The sequence below is a fragment of the Salvelinus alpinus genome, chromosome 1, assembly GCF_045679555.1.
Source record: "Salvelinus alpinus chromosome 1, SLU_Salpinus.1, whole genome shotgun sequence".
Lineage (NCBI taxonomy): Eukaryota > Metazoa > Chordata > Actinopteri > Salmoniformes > Salmonidae > Salvelinus > Salvelinus alpinus.
Window position 1 is genome coordinate 27,429,506 of NC_092086.1, and position 19,987 is coordinate 27,449,492.

General features: G+C 43.0%; 1 protein-coding gene across 2 annotated transcripts in view; it reads left to right on the plus strand.

Moving 5' to 3' along the window:
* The window catches only part of LOC139572393 (Na(+)/H(+) exchange regulatory cofactor NHE-RF2), a 67,263-nt gene that overhangs the window by 34,711 nt on the left and 12,565 nt on the right, over positions 1 to 19,987 (plus strand). For both annotated transcript variants that reach the window (XM_071395146.1, XM_071395153.1), the window contains one exon: positions 18,738 to 18,956. In XM_071395146.1, the coding sequence (XP_071251247.1) occupies positions 18,738 to 18,956 (219 nt within the window). The remainder of the gene's footprint in view (positions 1 to 18,737; positions 18,957 to 19,987) is intronic.

Below are 19,987 nucleotides of genomic sequence, written 5' to 3' on the forward strand. Positions count from 1 at the left end.
TTCATTGATAGATCATCCACTGCCTGTCAACAGGGCACTGCTCTGGGTCTGTGTTACTGAATGTGGTGTCAGTGTGGAGGGCCAAAGGGACTGGGGACTGGGGAGGCTGGGTGGGTCAGTGTGGAGGGGTAAAGGGACTGGGGACTGGGGAGGCTGGGTGGGTCAGTGTGGAGGGGCCAAAGGGACTGGAGACTGGGGAGGCTGGGTGGGTCAGTGTGGAGGGGCCAAAGGGACTGGAGACTGGGGAGGCTGGGTGGGTCAGTGTGGAGGGGCCAAAGGGACTGGAGACTGGAGAGGCTGGGTGGGTCAGTGTGGAGGGGTAAAGGGACTGGCGACTGGGGAGGCTGGGTGGGTCAGTGTGGAGGGGCCAAAGGGACTGGAGACTGGGGAGGCTGGGTGGGTCAGTGTGGAGGGGTAAAGGGACTGGAGACTGGGGAGGCTGGGTGCGTCAGTGTGGAGGGGCCAAAGGGACTGGAGACTGGGGAGGCTGGGTGGGTCAGTGTGGAGGGGTAAAGGGACTGTAGACTGGGGAGGCTGGGTGGGTCAGTGTGGAGGGGTAAAGGGACTGGGGACTGGAGAGGCTGGGTGGGTCAGTGTGGAGGGGTAAAGGGACTGGGGACTGGAGAGGCTGGGTGGGTCAGTGTGGAGGGGTAAAGGGACTGGAGACTGGGGAGGCTGGGTGGGTCAGTGTGGAGGGGCCAAAGGGACTGGAGACTGGGGAGGCTGGGTGGGTCAGTGTGGAGGGGCCAAAGGGACTGGAGACTGGGGAGGCTGGGTGGGTCAGTGTGGAGGGGCCAAAGGGACTGGAGACTGGCGATGCTGGGTGGGTCAGTGTGGAGGGGCCAAAGGGACTGGAGACTGGGGATGCTGGGTGGGTCAGTGTGGAGGGGCCAAAGGGACTGGAGACTGGGGATGCTGGGTGGGTCAGTGTGGAGGGGCCAAAGGGACTGGAGACTGGGGAGGTACTGGTGAGTGGAGGGAGGGAGTGGATGAGAGCATAGAAATATCATCTCAATAGTGATTGTATGTCTATGGGTGAGAGAGACCAGACAGTAGGTACTAGAAGCAGGTGTCAGGAGTTTTTCCCTAGGAGGTCTATCCTAATACCAGGACCTAGTTCTATCCTAATACCAGGACCTAGTTCTATCCTAATACCAGGACCTAGTTCTATCCTAATACCAGGACCTAGTTCTATCCTAATACCAGGACCTAGTTCTATCCTAATACCAGGACCTAGTTCTATCCTAATACCAGGACCTAGTTATATTCTAATACCAGGACCTAGTTATATTCTAATACCAGGACCTAGTTCTATCCTAATACCAGGACCTAGTTCTATCCTAATACCAGGACCTAGTTCTATTCTAATACCAGGACCTAGTTCTATCCTAATACCAGGACCTAGTTCTATTCTAATACCAGGACCTAGTTCTATCCTAATACCAGGGCCTAGTTCTATCCTAATACCAGGACCTAGTTCTCATCTAATACCAGGGCCTAGTTCTATTCTAATACCAGGACCTAGTTATATTCTAATACCAGGACCTAGTTCTATCCTAATACCAGGGGCTAGTTCTATTCTAATAACAGGACCTAGTTCTATTCTAATACCAGGGCCTAGTTCTATTCTAATACCAGGGCCTAGTTCTATCCTAATACCAGGGCCTAGTTCTATTCTAATACCAGGTCCTAGTTCTCATCTAATACCAGGGCCTAGTTCTATTCTAATACCAGGGCCTAGTTCTCATCTAATACCAGGACCTAGTTCTGTCCTAATACCAGGGCCTAGTTCTATTCTAATACCAGGACCTAGTTATATTCTAATACCAGGGCCTAGTTCTATTCTAATACCAGGGCCTAGTTCTATCCTAATACCAGGGCCTAGTTCTATTCTAATACCAGGGCCTAGTTCTCATCTAATACCAGGACCTAGTTCTATTCTAATACCAGGACCTAGTTCTATTCTAATACCAGGGCCTAGTTCTGTCCTAATACCAGGGCCGAGTTCTGTCCTAATACCAGGACCTAGTTCAATCCTAATACCAGGACCTAGTTCAATCCTAATACCAGGACCTAGTTGTATTCTAATACCAGGACCTAGTTGTATTCTAATACCAGGGCCTAGTTCTATTCTAATACCAGGACCTAGTTGTATTCTAATACCAGGACCTAGTTGTATTCTAATACCAGGACCTAGTTGTATTCTAATACCAGGGCCTAGTTGTATTCTAATACCAGGACCTAGTTGTATTCTAATACCAGGACCTAGTTCTATTCTAATACCAGGACCTAGTTGTATTCTAATACCAGGGCCTAGTTGTATTCTAATACCAGGACCTAGTTGTATTCTAATACCAGGACCTAGTTGTATTCTAATACCAGGACCTAGTTGTATTCTAATACCAGGACCTAGTTCTATTCTAATACCAGGACCTAGTTCTATTCTAATACCAGGACCTAGTTCTATCCTAATACCAGGACCTAGTTCTATCCTAATACCAGGACCTAGTTCTATCCTAATACCAGGGCCTAGTTCTATCCTAATACCAGGACCTAGTTCTATCCTAATACCAGGACCTAGTTCTATTCTAATACCAGGGCCTAGGTCTATTCTAATACCAGGACCTAGTTCTATTCTAATACCAGGGCCTAGTTCTATCCTAATACCAGGACCTAGTTCTATTCTAATACCAGGGCCTAGTTCTATTCTAAAACCAGGGCCTAGTTCTATCCTAATACCAGGACCTAGTTCTATCCTAATACCAGGACCTAGTTCTATCCTAATACCAGGACCTAGTTCTATTCTAATACCAGGGCCTAGTTCTATTCTAATACCAGGGCCTAGTTCTATCCTAATACCAGGACCTAGTTCTATCCTAATACCAGGACCTAGTTCTATCCTAATACCAGGACCTAGTTCTATTCTAATACCAGGGCCTAGTTCTATCCTAATACCAGGACCTAGTTCTATCCTAATACCAGGACCTAGTTGTATTCTAATACCAGGACCTAGTTGTATTCTAATACCAGGACCTAGTTGTATTCTAATACCAGGACCTAGTTCTATTCTAATACCAGGACCTAGTTCTATTCTAATACCAGGACCTAGTTCTATCCTAATACCAGGACCTAGTTCTATCCTAATACCAGGACCTAGTTCTATTCTAATACCAGGGCCTAGTTCTATTCTAATACCAGGGCCTAGTTATAGCCTAATACCAGAACCTAGTTCTATCCTAATACCAGGACCTAGTTCTATCCTAATACCAGGACCTAGTTCTATCCTAATACCAGGACCTAGTTCTATTCTAATACCAGGGGCTAGTTCTATCCTAATACCAGGGGCTAGTTCTATCCTAATACCAGGACCTAGTTCTGTCCTAATACCAGGGCCTAGTTCTATTCTAATACCAGGGGCTAGTTCTATTCTAATACCAGGACCTAGTTCTATCCTAATACCAGGGGCTAGTTCTATTCTAATACCAGGGCCTAGTTCTATTCTAATACCAGGGCCTAGTTATAGCCTAATACCAGGGGCTAGTTCTATCCTAATACCAGGGCCTAGTTCTATCCTAATACCAGGGCCTAGTTCTATCCTAATACCAGGGCCTAGTTATATCCTAATACCAGGACCTAGTTCTATTCTAATACCAGGACCTAGTTCTATTCTAATACCAGGGTCTAGATCTATTCTAATACCAGGGGCTAGTTCTATTCTAATACCAGGGCCTAGTTGTATTCTAATACCAGGACCTAGTTCTATTCTAATACCAGGACCTAGTTCTATTCTAATACCAGGGCCTAGTTCTATTCTAATACCAGGGGCTAGTTCTATTCTAATACCAGGGCCTAGTTCTATCCTAATACCAGGACCTAGTTCTATTCTAATACCAGGGCCTAGTTCTATTCTAATACCAGGACCTAGTTCTATCCTAATACCAGGACCTAGTTCTATCCTAATACCAGGACCTAGTTCTATTCTAATACCAGGACCTAGTTCTATCCTAATACCAGGGGCTAGTTCTATCCTAATACCAGGACCTAGTTCTATCCTAATACCAGGACCTAGTTCTATCCTAATACCAGGACCTAGTTGTATTCTAATACCAGGGCCTAGTTGTATTCTAATACCAGGACCTAGTTCTATCCTAATACCAGGACCTAGTTCTATCCTAATACCAGGACCTAGGTCTATTCTAATACCAGGACCTAGTTCTATCCTAATACCAGGACCTAGTTATATTCTAATACCAGGACCTAGTTATATTCTAATACCAGGGCCTAGTTCTATCCTAATACCAGGACCTAGTTCTATCCTAATACCAGGACCTAGTTCTATTCTAATACCAGGGCCTAGTTCTATTCTAATACCAGGGCCTAGTTCTATTCTAATACCAGGGCCTAGTTCTATTCTAATACCAGGGCCTAGTTATATTCTAATACCAGGGCCTAGTTATATTCTAATACCAGGGCCTAGTTCTATTCTAATACCAGGACCTAGTTCTATTCTAATACCAGGACCTAGTTCTATTCTAATACCAGGGCCTAGTTATATCCTAATACCAGGGCCTAGTTCTATTCTAATACCAGGGCATATCCTAATACCAGGGCCTAGTTCTATTCTAATACCAGGGGCTAGTTCTATTCTAATACCAGGGCCTAGTTCTGTCCTAATACCAGGACCTAGTTATATCCTAATACCAGAACCTAGTGCTATTCTAATACCAGGACCTAGTTATATTCTAATACCAGGACCTAGTTCTATTCTAATACCAGGACCTAGTTATATTATAATACCAGGGCCTAGTTCTATTCTAATACCAGGACCTAGTTCTATTCTAATACCAGGGCCTAGTTCTATTCTAATACCAGGGCCTAGTTCTATTCTAATACCAGCGCCTAGTTCTCATCTAATACCAGGGCCTAGTTCTCATCTAATACCAGGGCCTAGTTCTCATCTAATACCAGGGCCTAGTTCTATTCTAATACCAGGGCCTAGTTCTATTCTAATACCAGGGCCTAGTTCTCATCTAATACCAGGGCCTAGTTCTATTCTAATACCAGGGCCTAGTTCTCATCTAATACCAGGACCTAGTTCTGTCCTAATACCAGGGCCTAGTTCTATTCTAATACCAGGACCTAGTTATATTCTAATACCAGGGCCTAGTTCTATTCTAATACCAGGGCCTAGTTCTATCCTAATACCAGGGCCTAGTTCTATTCTAATACCAGGGCCTAGTTCTCATCTAATACCAGGACCTAGTTCTATTCTAATACCAGGACCTAGTTCTATTCTAATACCAGGGCCTAGTTCTGTCCTAATACCAGGGCCGAGTTCTGTCCTAATACCAGGACCTAGTTCAATCCTAATACCAGGACCTAGTTCAATCCTAATACCAGGACCTAGTTGTATTCTAATACCAGGACCTAGTTGTATTCTAATACCAGGGCCTAGTTCTATTCTAATACCAGGACCTAATTGTATTCTAATACCAGGACCTAGTTGTATTCTAATACCAGGACCTAGTTGTATTCTAATACCAGGACCTAGTTCTATTCTAATACCAGGACCTAGTTGTATTCTAATACCAGGGCCTAGTTGTATTCTAATACCAGGACCTAGTTGTATTCTAATACCAGGACCTAGTTGTATTCTAATACCAGGACCTAGTTGTATTCTAATACCAGGACCTAGTTCTATTCTAATACCAGGACCTAGTTCTATTCTAATACCAGGACCTAGTTCTATCCTAATACCAGGACCTAGTTCTATCCTAATACCAGGACCTAGTTCTATTCTAATACCAGGGCCTAGTTCTATCCTAATACCAGGACCTAGTTCTATCCTAATACCAGGACCTAGTTCTATTCTAATACCAGGGCCTAGTTCTATTCTAATACCAGGACCTAGTTCTATTCTAATACCAGGGCCTAGTTCTATCCTAATACCAGGACCTAGTTCTATTCTAATACCAGGGCCTAGTTCTATTCTAAAACCAGGGCCTAGTTCTATCCTAATACAAGGACCTAGTTCTATCCTAATACCAGGACCTAGTTCTATCCTAATACCAGGACCTAGTTCTATTCTAATACCAGGGCCTAGTTCTATTCTAATACCAGGACCTAGTTCTATCCTAATACCAGGACCTAGTTCTATCCTAATACCAGGACCTAGTTCTATTCTAATACCAGGGCCTAGTTCTATCCTAATACCAGGACCTAGTTCTATCCTAATACCAGGACCTAGTTGTATTCTAATACCAGGACCTAGTTGTATTCTAATACCAGGACCTAGTTGTATTCTAATACCAGGACCTAGTTCTATTCTAATACCAGGACCTAGTTCTATTCTAATACCAGGACCTAGTTCTATCCTAATACCAGGACCTAGTTCTATCCTAATACCAGGACCTAGTTCTATTCTAATACCAGGGCCTAGTTCTATTCTAATACCAGGGCCTAGTTATAGCCTAATACCAGAACCTAGTTCTATCCTAATACCAGGACCTAGTTCTATCCTAATACCAGGACCTAGTTCTATCCTAATACCAGGACCTAGTTCTATTCTAATACCAGGGGCTAGTTCTATCCTAATACCAGGGGCTAGTTCTATCCTAATACCAGGACCTAGTTCTATCCTAATACCAGGGCCTAGTTCTCATCTAATACCAGGACCTAGTTCTATTCTAATACCAGGACCTAGTTCTATTCTAATACCAGGGCCTAGTTCTGTCCTAATACCAGGGCCGAGTTCTGTCCTAATACCAGGACCTAGTTCAATCCTAATACCAGGACCTAGTTCAATCCTAATACCAGGACCTAGTTGTATTCTAATACCAGGACCTAGTTGTATTCTAATACCAGGGCCTAGTTCTATTCTAATACCAGGACCTAGTTGTATTCTAATACCAGGACCTAGTTGTATTCTAATACCAGGACCTAGTTGTATTCTAATACCAGGGCCTAGTTGTATTCTAATACCAGGACCTAGTTGTATTCTAATACCAGGACCTAGTTCTATTCTAATACCAGGGCCTAGTTGTATTCTAATACCAGGGCCTAGTTGTATTCTAATACCAGGACCTAGTTGTATTCTAATACCAGGACCTAGTTGTATTCTAATACCAGGACCTAGTTGTATTCTAATACCAGGACCTAGTTCTATTCTAATACCAGGACCTAGTTCTATTCTAATACCAGGACCTAGTTCTATCCTAATACCAGGACCTAGTTCTATCCTAATACCAGGACCTAGTTCTATTCTAATACCAGGGCCTAGTTCTATCCTAATACCAGGACCTAGTTCTATCCTAATACCAGGACCTAGTTCTATTCTAATACCAGGGCCTAGTTCTATTCTAATACCAGGACCTAGTTCTATTCTAATACCAGGGCCTAGTTCTATCCTAATACCAGGACCTAGTTCTATTCTAATACCAGGGCCTAGTTCTATTCTAAAACCAGGGCCTAGTTCTATCCTAATACCAGGACCTAGTTCTATCCTAATACCAGGACCTAGTTCTATCCTAATACCAGGACCTAGTTCTATTCTAATACCAGGGCCTAGTTCTATTCTAATACCAGGGCCTAGTTCTATCCTAATACCAGGACCTAGTTCTATCCTAATACCAGGACCTAGTTCTATCCTAATACCAGGACCTAGTTCTATTCTAATACCAGGGCCTAGTTCTATTCTAATACCAGGGCCTAGTTCTATCCTAATACCAGGACCTAGTTCTATCCTAATACCAGGACCTAGTTCTATCCTAATACCAGGACCTAGTTCTATTCTAATACCAGGGCCTAGTTCTATCCTAATACCAGGACCTAGTTCTATCCTAATACCAGGACCTAGTTGTATTCTAATACCAGGACCTAGTTGTATTCTAATACCAGGACCTAGTTGTATTCTAATACCAGGACCTAGTTCTATTCTAATACCAGGACCTAGTTCTATTCTAATACCAGGACCTAGTTCTATCCTAATACCAGGACCTAGTTCTATCCTAATACCAGGACCTAGTTCTATTCTAATACCAGGGCCTAGTTCTATTCTAATACCAGGGCCTAGTTATAGCCTAATACCAGAACCTAGTTCTATCCTAATACCAGGACCTAGTTCTATCCTAATACCAGGACCTAGTTCTATCCTAATACCAGGACCTAGTTCTATTCTAATACCAGGGGCTAGTTCTATCCTAATACCAGGGGCTAGTTCTATCCTAATACCAGGACCTAGTTCTATCCTAATACCAGGGCCTAGTTCTCATCTAATACCAGGACCTAGTTCTATTCTAATACCAGGACCTAGTTCTATTCTAATACCAGGGCCTAGTTCTGTCCTAATACCAGGGCCGAGTTCTGTCCTAATACCAGGACCTAGTTCAATCCTAATACCAGGACCTAGTTCAATCCTAATACCAGGACCTAGTTGTATTCTAATACCAGGACCTAGTTGTATTCTAATACCAGGGCCTAGTTCTATTCTAATACCAGGACCTAGTTGTATTCTAATACCAGGACCTAGTTGTATTCTAATACCAGGACCTAGTTGTATTCTAATACCAGGGCCTAGTTGTATTCTAATACCAGGACCTAGTTGTATTCTAATACCAGGACCTAGTTCTATTCTAATACCAGGGCCTAGTTGTATTCTAATACCAGGGCCTAGTTGTATTCTAATACCAGGACCTAGTTGTATTCTAATACCAGGACCTAGTTGTATTCTAATACCAGGACCTAGTTGTATTCTAATACCAGGACCTAGTTCTATTCTAATACCAGGACCTAGTTCTATTCTAATACCAGGACCTAGTTCTATCCTAATACCAGGACCTAGTTCTATCCTAATACCAGGACCTAGTTCTATTCTAATACCAGGGCCTAGTTCTATCCTAATACCAGGACCTAGTTCTATCCTAATACCAGGACCTAGTTCTATTCTAATACCAGGGCCTAGTTCTATTCTAATACCAGGACCTAGTTCTATTCTAATACCAGGGCCTAGTTCTATCCTAATACCAGGACCTAGTTCTATTCTAATACCAGGGCCTAGTTCTATTCTAAAACCAGGGCCTAGTTCTATCCTAATACCAGGACCTAGTTCTATCCTAATACCAGGACCTAGTTCTATCCTAATACCAGGACCTAGTTCTATTCTAATACCAGGGCCTAGTTCTATTCTAATACCAGGGCCTAGTTCTATCCTAATACCAGGACCTAGTTCTATCCTAATACCAGGACCTAGTTCTATCCTAATACCAGGACCTAGTTCTATTCTAATACCAGGGCCTAGTTCTATCCTAATACCAGGACCTAGTTCTATCCTAATACCAGGACCTAGTTGTATTCTAATACCAGGACCTAGTTGTATTCTAATACCAGGACCTAGTTGTATTCTAATACCAGGACCTAGTTCTATTCTAATACCAGGACCTAGTTCTATTCTAATACCAGGACCTAGTTCTATCCTAATACCAGGACCTAGTTCTATCCTAATACCAGGACCTAGTTCTATTCTAATACCAGGGCCTAGTTCTATTCTAATACCAGGGCCTAGTTATAGCCTAATACCAGAACCTAGTTCTATCCTAATACCAGGACCTAGTTCTATCCTAATACCAGGACCTAGTTCTATCCTAATACCAGGACCTAGTTCTATTCTAATACCAGGGGCTAGTTCTATCCTAATACCAGGGGCTAGTTCTATCCTAATACCAGGACCTAGTTCTATCCTAATACCAGGGCCTAGTTCTATTCTAATACCAGGGGCTAGTTCTATTCTAATACCAGGACCTAGTTCTATCCTAATACCAGGGGCTAGTTCTATTCTAATACCAGGGCCTAGTTCTATTCTAATACCAGGGCCTAGTTATAGCCTAATACCAGGGGCTAGTTCTATCCTAATACCAGGGCCTAGTTCTATCCTAATACCAGGGCCTAGTTCTATCCTAATACCAGGGCCTAGTTATATCCTAATACCAGGACCTAGTTCTATTCTAATACCAGGACCTAGTTCTATTCTAATACCAGGGTCTAGTTATATTCTAATACCAGGGGCTAGTTCTATTCTAATACCAGGGCCTAGTTGTATTCTAATACCAGGACCTAGTTCTATTCTAATACCAGGACCTAGTTCTATTCTAATACCAGTGCCTAGTTCTATTCTAATACCAGGGGCTAGTTCTATTCTAATACCAGGGCCTAGTTGTATTCTAATACCAGGACCTAGTTCTATCCTAATACCAGGACCTAGTTCTATCCTAATACCAGGACCTAGTTCTATTCTAATACCAGGACCTAGTTCTATCCTAATACCAGGGGCTAGTTCTATCCTAATACCAGGACCTAGTTCTATCCTAATACCAGGACCTAGTTCTATTCTAATACCAGGACCTAGTTGTATTCTAATACCAGGGCCTAGTTGTATTCTAATACCAGGACCTAGTTCTATTCTAATACCAGGGCCTAGTTCTATTCTAATACCAGGGGCTAGTTCTATTCTAATACCAGGACCTAGTCCTATCCTAATACGAGGGGCTAGTTCTATTCTAATACCAGGGCCTAGTTCTATTCTAATACCAGGGCCTAGTTATAGCCTAATACCAGGGGCTAGTTCTATCCTAATACCAGGGCCTAGTTCTATCCTAATACCAGGGCCTAGTTCTATCCTAATACCAGGGCCTAGTTATATCCTAATACCAGGACCTAGTTCTATTCTAATACCAGGACCTAGTTCTATTCTAATACCAGGGTCTAGTTCTATTCTAATACCAGGGGCTAGTTCTATTCTAATACCAGGGCCTAGTTGTATTCTAATACCAGGACCTAGTTCTATTCTAATACCAGGACCTAGTTCTATTCTAATACCAGGGCCTAGTTCTATTCTAATACCAGGGGCTAGTTCTATTCTAATACCAGGGCCTAGTTGTATTCTAATACCAGGACCTAGTTCTATCCTAATACCAGGACCTAGTTCTATCCTAATACCAGGACCTAGTTCTATTCTAATACCAGGACCTAGTTCTATCCTAATACCAGGGGCTAGTTCTATCCTAATACCAGGACCTAGTTCTATCCTAATACCAGGACCTAGTTCTATTCTAATACCAGGACCTAGTTCTATTCTAATACCAGGGCCTAGTTGTATTCTAATACCAGGACCTAGTTCTATTCTAATACCAGGGGCTAGTTCTATTCTAATACCAGGGCCTAGTTCTATTCTAATACCAGGACCTAGTTGTATCCTAATACCAGGACCTAGTTCTATTCTAATACCAGGGTCTAGTTCTATTCTAATACCAGGGGCTAGTTCTATTCTAATACCAGGGCCTAGTTGTATTCTAATACCAGGACCTAGTTCTATTCTAATACCAGGACCTAGTTCTATTCTAATACCAGGGCCTAGTTCTATTCTAATACCAGGGGCTAGTTCTATTCTAATACCAGGGCCTAGTTGTATTCTAATACCAGGACCTAGTTCTATCCTAATACCAGGACCTAGTTCTATCCTAATACCAGGACCTAGTTCTATTCTAATACCAGGACCTAGTTCTATCCTAATACCAGGGGCTAGTTCTATCCTAATACCAGGACCTAGTTCTATCCTAATACCAGGACCTAGTTCTATTCTAATACCAGGACCTAGTTGTATTCTAATACCAGGGCCTAGTTGTATTCTAATACCAGGACCTAGTTCTATCCTAATACCAGGACCTAGTTCTATCCTAATACCAGGACCTAGTTCTATTCTAATACCAGGACCTAGTTCTATCCTAATACCAGGACCTAGTTATATTCTAATACCAGGACCTAGTTCTATTCTAATACCAGGGCCTAGTTCTATCCTAATACCAGGACCTAGTTCTATCCTAATACCAGGACCTAGTTCTATTCTAATACCAGGGCCTAGTTCTATTCTAATACCAGGGCCTAGTTCTATTCTAATACCAGGGCCTAGTTCTATTCTAATACCAGGGCCTAGTTATATTCTAATACCAGGGCCTAGTTATATTCTAATACCAGGGCCTAGTTCTATTCTAATACCAGGACCTAGTTCTATTCTAATACCAGGACCTAGTTCTATTCTAATACCAGGGCCTAGTTATATTCTAATACCAGGGGCTAGTTCTATTCTAATACCAGGGCCTAGTTGTATTCTAATACCAGGACCTAGTTCTATTCTAATACCAGGACCTAGTTCTATTCTAATACCAGGGCCTAGTTCTATTCTAATACCAGGGGCTAGTTCTATTCTAATACCAGGGCCTAGTTGTATTCTAATACCAGGACCTAGTTCTATCCTAATACCAGGACCTAGTTCTATCCTAATACCAGGACCTAGTTCTATTCTAATACCAGGACCTAGTTCTATCCTAATACCAGGGGCTAGTTTTATCCTAATACCAGGACCTAGTTCTATCCTAATACCAGGACCTAGTTCTATCCTAATACCAGGACCTAGTTGTATTCTAATACCAGGGCCTAGTTGTATTCTAATACCAGGACCTAGTTCTATCCTAATACCAGGACCTAGTTCTATCCTAATACCAGGACCTAGTTCTATTCTAATACCAGGACCTAGTTATATTCTAATACCAGGACCTAGTTCTATTCTAATACCAGGGCCTAGTTCTATCCTAATACCAGGACCTAGTTCTATCCTAATACCAGGACCTAGTTCTATTCTAATACCAGGGCCTAGTTCTATTCTAATACCAGGGCCTAGTTCTATTCTAATACCAGGGCCTAGTTCTATTCTAATACCAGGGCCTAGTTATATTCTAATACCAGGGCCTAGTTATATTCTAATACCAGGGCCTAGTTCTATTCTAATACCAGGACCTAGTTCTATTCTAATACCAGGACCTAGTTCTATTCTAATACCAGGGCCTAGTTATATCCTAATACCAGGGCCTAGTTCTATTCTAATACCAGGGCATATCCTAATACCAGGGCCTAGTTCTATTCTAATACCAGGGGCTAGTTCTATTCTAATACCAGGGCCTAGTTCTGTCCTAATACCAGGACCTAGTTATATCCTAATACCAGAACCTAGTGCTATTCTAATACCAGGACCTAGTTATATTCTAATACCAGGACCTAGTTCTATTCTAATACCAGGACCTAGTTATATTATAATACCAGGGCCTAGTTCTATTCTAATACCAGGACCTAGTTCTATTCTAATACCAGGGCCTAGTTCTATTCTAATACCAGGGCCTAGTTCTATTCTAATACCAGCGCCTAGTTCTCATCTAATACCAGGGCCTAGTTCTCATCTAATACCAGGGCCTAGTTCTCATCTAATACCAGGGCCTAGTTCTATTCTAATACCAGGGCCTAGTTCTATTCTAATACCAGGGCCTAGTTCTCATCTAATACCAGGGCCTAGTTCTCATCTAATACCAGGGCCTAGTTCTCATCTAATACCAGGGCCTAGTTCTATTCTAATACCAGGGCCTAGTTCTATTCTAATACCAGGGCCTAGTTCTATTCTAATACCAGGGCCTAGTGCTATTCTAATACCAGGGCCTAGTGCTATTCTAATACCAGGGCCTATTTCTATTCTAATACCAGGGCCTAGTTCTATTCTAATACCAGGACCTAGTTCTATCCTAATACCAGGACCTTGAGTTCTTCCTGGTCAGGCCATATGGTCAGGAAAAACTCCTGACCCTACTTACAGTGCATACTGTTTCCTGACAATGTGACTTGACCAGGAAAAGCCCTGCACTCAGCCTGACTATGTTGTATGGATATCATGAAGGTGGAAAATATTCTGTTTGGATTTTCCTTTAGGAATCATTAGGATTTATGCCTGTTAGTTTCCAATGGCCGTGTTCAGAACAGAAACGTAGCTCACACATATTGGAATGGGAGTGGAGAATGTCATTCTGTACAAAGTTCCTAAACAGAACACTCAATTTTCCAAAACAAGGATGGAGTTCTCACCCTGAAGTGATTTCCTGATTATAGGCTTGTTTGCCGACAGAAGGGGAAAAGCAAAAACTCGATTTTGTTCTGTTTCTCATCAAAATATCTAAAATCCACTGACGTTGGAATAGTCAATTTTTCCCTCATAAATAGGGGTGGAGGTTGAAAACTGCCTAACCCCACCTGAAAAATAACTAATCTAGTAGGAAATGAAACTACCACATGTACACTGGCTTTATATCCATCCATAATTCCAGATATCATCATTAACCTAGATAGGAAATACCTCTTATTCTTGTTCCCAGTTGGCTCCAAAACTCCCACACTGTTGCCAAGTGGAGTTGGAGGAGTGAAGCCTGGAGGGCGGCCATATTTGGCAGTGTTGTGATTTATATTCTCTATATCTGCTGGCTGTCAGCTCAACTAACCAGTCCCTCCACACCCGTCACAGGTGTGAGAGTGACTATACCTGAAAGATGTTGTCACACCAAGCTCAGTGCAGTACACCACATGTAACAACCACTTCTTTAAAACCTCTTCGGGCTAGGGGGCGGTATTTTCACGTCCGGATGAAAAGCGTGCCCAAAGTAAACTGCCTGCTACTCAGCATATAATTGGTAGATTTGGATAGAAAACACTCTAAAGTTTCTAAAACTGTTAAATGTATGTCTGTGAGTATAACAGAACTTATTTGGCAGGCGAAACCCCAAGGACAAACCATCCTGGGAATCTTTTTTTTGAGGTGACTGTTTTCAATTGGTTTCTAAGTGAATCTAGATTTATGATGCACTTGGTTGCAGTTCCTAGGGCTTCCACTAGATGTCAAGTCTTTAGAAATTGGTTGATGTTTTTCCATTGAGAAAAGAAGAAGTAGCCCTCTCCTTTCTGGGTGTAGAGCCAAGTGGACTGTTTTGTTTGAACAAAAGGACCATTTGTGATGTTTATGGAACATTTGAGTGCCAACAGAAGAAGATCTTCAAAGGTAAGGCATGAATTATAGCGTTATTTCTGAGTTTTGTGTCGCGCCTGGCGGGTTGAAATATGATTGTCATGTGTTTGAATGATGGGGTGCTGTCCTCAGATAATCGCATGGTTAGCTTTCGCTGTAAAGCCTTTTTTAAATCTGACATGGTGGGTGGATTAACAAGAAGTTAAGCTTTAATTTGGTGTATTGCACTTGTGATTGTATGAAAGTTAAATATTTCAAATAATTTTGGGGGAATGATCGTGTCAAAGCATACATCTTCTCATAATGATCGTGTTATAACATACATCGTCTCAAAATGATCGTGTCATAACATACTTTGTCTCATAATGATCGTGTCATAACATACATCGTCTCATAATGATCATGTCATAACATACATCGTCTCATAATGATCGCGTCAAAGCATACATCTTCTCATAATGATCGTGTTATAACATACATCGTCTCATAATGATCGTGTCATAACATACGTTGTCTCATAATGATCGTGTCATAACATACTTCGTCTCATAATGATCGTGTCATAACATACTTCGTCTCATAATGATCGTGTCAAAGCATACATCGTCTCATAATGATCGTGTCAAAGCATACATCGTCTCACAATGATCGTGTCATAACATAGATCGTCTCATAATGATCGTGTCATAACATACATCGTCTCATAATGATCGTGTCATAACATACATCGTCTCATAATGATCGTGTCATAACATTGATTATTTTCCTTTGTTTACTTCTCCTCTTTTTCCTCCTTTCCTTTAATATATGTTATCTTGCCCTTCAGAAACAGGAGAAAACAATCACATGAACGACTGTTGGTGTACTGACATTTGATCATTGCCATCTGGCTTGCAGAAATAGAGAAATCCTATTTAGATATACAGTATTGTCAGAGTTGTTATGACCACTTGTCTTGGACAGATCCTCAGAAGGCTTCTCATATCTTCCAAGTCCCTTCTTGTTAACTGATGCATTGTTTTTCCTCCAAGCCTTAACCAATCACCACTCTTTAATAAGACGTCTCCCGTTTCGCTGCACCTCAGCCTAGATTGGCCATCACAGACGGTGCTGGCTAAGGTAGAGCGGAGGGGGCCTTTGGCACAGAAAGAGGAAGACACACACACGTACAGAGGGACGATGACATGGGCCACCCTCCAGGGAGTGGTTAGTGCTGTGTGGACGGGCATCTAGAGGCAGTCAGAGGTTGGCTTGGCAGGGACGGCCGTCTCCCCTCGCTAATGTCTACCAGCAGGGCTGTTCACACTGTTTATCTTACTCTCAGACCTTCCAGAACTCACTCACTCTCGCTCTCTGTTTCAACTCTCTCGTTTCTTCTTTCATACACACACAACCTCTCTTTCTTCTCCTTAACTTTTTCTCTTCATCTCTATACCTCTCTCCCTCTTTCCTCTCTTTCTCTCAATCTCACTTTCCCCCTCCCTCCCTCCTCCATCTCTCTCTATGTGGATCCAGGACAGATCCCTGGGTGCTAATAGCTAAGTGACCGCTCTGTATTAAGCCCCACCCCTTCCTCCTGGCCTTGCGGTCACTTCCTGCTTCTCCTCCAATAAGAATTAATTTGAATGAAATCAGTGTGAATCATTCCATTGTACTCCACACCAGGCCTGGGTGACTTTCTTAGGGCCTCCTTCCCAGAACACTGTTGGTTTAAGCAATTTTAATGGAATTCTGTCCATGAAATGGGCCATGTTCTATATTTTGGTGTGTGTGTGTGTGAGAGAGACAGAGAGAGAGAGACAGGGAGAGAGAGACAGAGAGAGAGAGACAGAGAGACGGAGACAGAAGAGATTTAGTAAGTATTAAAACAGATTTTCCCTCCCCTATTAGATATCTACCTCGTAATACTTCTAAAAGTGACATCCATACATCTGCTTACTCCTTCCATCCCTCCCTCCTTCTCTCCCTCTATGCCCAGTGAGTGGCTGACCATTGTTGTTTTCCCTCCATATGAGCCAACATAGTGCACCACACCCTGTGTGTCTGTCTGCTAAAAATACCTTGGCAGGACTGGATGTATTGTCTGATGACAGGCGATGTATAATGCAGATATTGTGTGATAGTACACACACACACACACTGATAGCGTGTGTCAGGTATGTGTTCTTCATTGGGTGTTTGAGGGAGAAGGTCCCATATGGGGGTTAGCCCAGACCCCCTACACCCCCTTTACCACTCCCTAACAACTCCTTATCACCCAACAGTGGAGGTGAGGTTATGTCATTAATATGTCATTAATAACAATTACTCTGACACCAGTGACGCGTATTGTTAGTCAATGAACCTAGATGCTCATTGTGACCTTTTACACAGATACTCAACACAACATTTACTTCGATTCCCATGTACAGTGTAGTCTACAGTCTTAGCATCTTTTTTTCTATCTAGAACCTAAAAGGGTTCTTCAGCTGTTTCCATAGGATAACCTTTTTTGGTTCCAGGTAGAACCGTTTTAATTCCAGGTAGAACCCTTTTGGGTTTCATGTAGAACCCTTTCCACCAAGGGTTCTACATTAAACACAAAAGGGCTCTACCTGGAACCAAAAAGGCTTTTCCTGGAACCAAACAGTCTCCTATGGGTACAGCCAAAGAACCTGTTTGAGACCCTTTTATCTAAGATTGCGTATCACTTTCCTGATAATCAGTTGTTATGTGTGGTTGAGGTTGAGGTGAGTGTTATGATGTGGTGTTGGGATGAGTTAGTCTTATACAAGGTGAAGGTCTTTGAGTTGGAGATTGTCTTTCTATACTTAAAGTCCAAATCATTTACATTACAACTATAGACTCAGTATAGAGAACCTGCTGAATGTTTTTTCCACTGATAGGCTAGCAGTGTTAAGGAGATGCAGGCCTACATATGAATATTCCTGTGGTGTAATAACTATTTTATTTCTTTGACAGTCATCTTACTGTAATAACATCAGGATGATCTGTCATGGAGGATTTCTCTCTCTGCTCATATGGCCTTAGTACACGTGCTGGTGTTGTACATAATACGTGTAGGTATCTTCAATCTGTTCTGCTTCTCTGACTCAAGTTGAACAGGATATACAGTAGATAGGTAGGGGTCGTATCTTCAATCTGTGCTGCTTCTCTGACTCAAGTTGAACAGGATATACAGTAGATAGGTAGGGGTCGTATCTTCAATCTGTTCTGCTTCTCTGACTCAAGTTGAACAGGATATACAGTAGATAGGTAGGGGTCGTATCTTCAATCTGTGCTGCTTCTCTGACTCAAGTTGAACGGGATATACAGTAGATAGGTAGAGGTCGTATCTTCAATCTGTGCTGCTTCTCTGACTCAAGTTGAACAGGATATACAGTAGATAGGTAGGGGTCGTATCTTCAATCTGTGCTGCTTCTCTGACTCAAGTTGAACAGGATATACAGTAGATAGGTAGGGGTCGTATCTTCAATCTGTTGTGCTTCTCTGACTCAAGTTGAACGGGATATACAGTAGATAGGTAGGGGTCGTATCTTCAATCTGTGCTGCTTCTCTGACTCAAGTTGAACAGGATATACAGTAGATAGGTAGGGGTCGTATCTTCAATCTGTTCTGCTTCTCTGACTCAAGTTGAACAGGATATACAGTAGATAGGTAGGGGTTGGGATCAAGCAGAAGGCACATTTCATTTCCCTGTGTTTGTTTGGTAGAGAACACAAACAAGCAAGACTATTGGAGGGATCCAAACTTCTTTCTGCACTTAAATTTGACAATACTTCTTTGAGTACTCAGTAGTGTATATGACTAGACTGTAGATGATATTGTGTATCTTTCTCTCTGTTCACTACAGGAGGCTCTGGCCCATGTTAATGCCCATGCCGAGGTGGCGCGGCCACCAGTAGACCCATCGGAGCTGTTCCCCAGGCTGTGCCACCTGGTGCGGGCCGAGACTGGCTACGGCTTCAACCTGCACAGTGAGAAGTCCCGGCCGGGCCAGTACATCCGCTCCCTGGACCCTGGGTCTCCAGCTGACCACGCCGGGCTCAGACCACAGGACAGACTCATAGAGGTGAGGAGAGAGAGGATGGGTGGAGGAGGGGAGAGGAGAGGGGGATGGGTGGAGGAGGGGAGAGGAGAGAAAGGATGGGTGGAGGAGGGGAGAGGAGAGGGGGATGGGTGGAGGATGGGAGGATGGGTGGAGGAGGGGAGAGGAGAGAAAGGATGGGTGGAGGAGGGGAGAGGAGAGAAAGGTCTGATGTCTTAATAATCAGGGAACTATGGACCAGTAGAGGCTTGGTTTGTAAACTTTAGACAAGTGGTGAGAGCGAAGGAGACAGACTCCAATCAGCTAGTTTACAATGGTCCTAATGAGACCCTAATGAGGTGGGCTTTGAGGAATGGTGTTGGAACACCCTAATTAAGGGGGTTTATAGAACATGTCAGAGAGAGAGAGGGAGTGGGGTGATTGAACATGTGTCTGAGATAAGGGATACAGAGTGAGACCCCAAGAGGCCTTTTACTCCCCTATGTACATGCAAATGTATGTGTGCTTGCTTGTGAATGTTTGGGTTTGTGCTTATCAGTGTGCGTGTACACAGGGGTGACCTCGTGTGGCAGCAGTCTCAATGCTCATCCGTCATGCGTGTGCAGGTCCACATGTGCCTGGTTTAACCCCTCTAACGATACCACTGCTATAACACGGCCCGGACCCCGGCCTCATCTCTCACATGTTTGAGTTGAGATTAAGGAGGACAGGCTGATAGTGGGGAGAGGTTGTTCATCAGTCTGAAAGCAGGATACAGACGGGAGAGAAACATATGAGGCCTGAATGTGTGGGAGAAAGAAGGGATGGAGGGATAGCAGAGGGTCAGAGATAGAGGGATAGAAGGAGACAGACAGGGGAGAAGCAGACGTGTGGAACATACTGATCCTGCTCACCATACACCCTCTCAATCAGACCCCCAGACACATTCCCATGAGCCCTGACCCCAGAGCAGTACATCAGGGCCTAACAAGGCCACACAGGGCCAAAACAGGGTCAAATACAGGGTCAGACAGGGCCAAATACAGAGTCAGACAGGACGTAAAATACACCGCATC